Source organism: Naegleria gruberi, assembly GCF_000004985.1.
Source record: "Naegleria gruberi genomic scaffold NAEGRscaffold_121, whole genome shotgun sequence".
NCBI lineage: Eukaryota > Heterolobosea > Eutetramitea > Acrasida > Naegleriidae > Naegleria > Naegleria gruberi.
The window spans coordinates 2594-4692 of NW_003163206.1; the positions used below are offsets into that span (position 1 = coordinate 2594).

Below are 2099 nucleotides of genomic sequence, written 5' to 3' on the forward strand. Positions count from 1 at the left end.
ACAGCAGGAACAGGTGAAGAAGGATCAGTGGAGATATATACTTCCAACAAATTTAAATATTTAACCATTTAATTTAAATATATTGACAATAACAAGATTAGAAAACATTTTAAATGTTTGTGATAAAACTGTTGTTGAAATTCTATAAAATTTTCAATTATTTTGTTTTCTTTTACAAGTGCCGAGTTTCTTTTTTTTGAAATTGCAATAGAGATTATTCCTCTTTAAATTTCTATTTTCTTGTCATTTCCTCATCATCAATTTCTTCCAAATCTTCTTCTTCTTCCTTATCACTGTTAAGTGAATCTAAATCATCTGATAATCTTGTACTTGAATCATCATTATCTGATTTTGAAATATTCTTCTTCATTTCTTCTTCATTATCATTATCATTGTTATTATCATCCTTATTATCATCATTATTATCATTCTTATTTAATAAATTAATTGATTTTAAAATATGATAATGTTTAAAACATTCTAAATGATTATTTCTTTTTAACCATGGTTTATAAAATTTTAATTCCTTTCTAATAGATTTACGTGAATGTTGAATTGGATCTGGATATTTCATTAATTGATACATTTCAGAATTAGTTTGATCAAACATTTCAAAAAGTAAATCAATAAAAAAAGGATTATATAAACCAGTACGTGTCATTCTATGAATTTTAAATATTTCAATTGCTTTTTCAACATTTTCAATAATTTTCTTTTTTAATAAATAATAACAAATTACAAAACCAGTTCTATTTAAACCATGTGTACAATGAATTAAAATATATTTAGTAGGATTATTAGAAATATATAAATCAATATCATTTACAATTGTATCCATTTGTTCTGTAAATAATTTTACATTTAAATTCTTATTTAAATCATGAATATTCATATAATATGATAAATATTTCATATTTAAAGGTAAATCATTCTTTTTATAAAATTCAACACAACATAAATCAATTATTAATCCAATATCTTGTTCATATTTGGTATTAAAATGTTCTTGTATTAATGAAATGGATGAATTATTTGGATATTTAAAATATTGTGGACTTAATGGACATTTAAGTGGAATAAATTTAGTATTGGGTATTAATTCTCCAAATAAGGGTGTTACTTGTGGCCAACCTTTGGGAATTTTACGATACTTCTTAGAATTGGAAAAATAATTTCTAATTACATTTTGACTTGAATTATTTAAATTATTATCTAAATTATTATTATCTAAATTATTATTATTTAAATTATTATTTAAATTATTATCTAAATTATTATTATTGGTGGAAGAGGAGGTGGTAGTATTATTATTATTATTATCATTGGTGGTATTTAAATTATCTGATGATGATGATGTATTTGAAGATAGTTGATTAATATAATCTGTTACATTCCGTATGGCAAATGGATATTTTGAAATATAATTTTCATTATTATAATAGTTTCCTCCTCCTGTTGAATATGATGATGATGATGTAGTAGTATTATTATTAGATGATCCATTATTATCATCATTAGATGATGAATTTGTACTATTATTTGTGTAAGAAGAAGAATCGGAGTAGTTTTGATATTTTTGTTTCTTGTAATTTCGTCTCCTATATGATGATGATCCACTTCTTGAATTTCCATAATTATTATATCCACCATCATGATGGTATGATCTCTTTTCACTACTACGATGATGATTATTACTATCACTCATGATGATGAAATAGTTCTTTTAGTATAACGGCTTTTTTTTGAATATTTTGAATCTAATAATTAGTTGAAGATATTATTGTGATTCTAATTGACTCTCCTGAGATATCGAGATTACAAGTTAGGAGCCGAATTATTCTAGTGTAGGGAGTAGTTTGATGTACTTTAATCTAGTTATCATTTTGTATTATTTATAAGAACATCAGTTGTTTGTTGTATGAAGAGAATGATTTTCAAAGCCTAAAAAAAGAAGCAACATAATGGAGGGTATCAAGTTTTCAGCCTTACAACTAGATTCCTTGAAGCAATTTGTAAAGGTTTGTTGTATTTATATATTACATTTCATTATAAGTGCAACGAATAATAATAATAGTATATTAAATACAATCCGAGAGTTT

General features: G+C 23.5%; 1 protein-coding gene across 1 annotated transcript; it reads right to left on the minus strand.

The window, feature by feature from the left end:
- Positions 1–232: 232 nt before the first annotated feature.
- NAEGRDRAFT_76349 (uncharacterized protein) lies at positions 233–1705 on the minus strand (the record flags this gene model as incomplete). Its single annotated transcript, XM_002668682.1, has 1 exon — positions 233–1705. The coding sequence occupies one exon, from the start codon at positions 1703–1705 to the stop codon at positions 233–235; it is 1473 nt and encodes a 490-aa protein (XP_002668728.1).
- Positions 1706–2099: the final 394 nt, after the last annotated feature.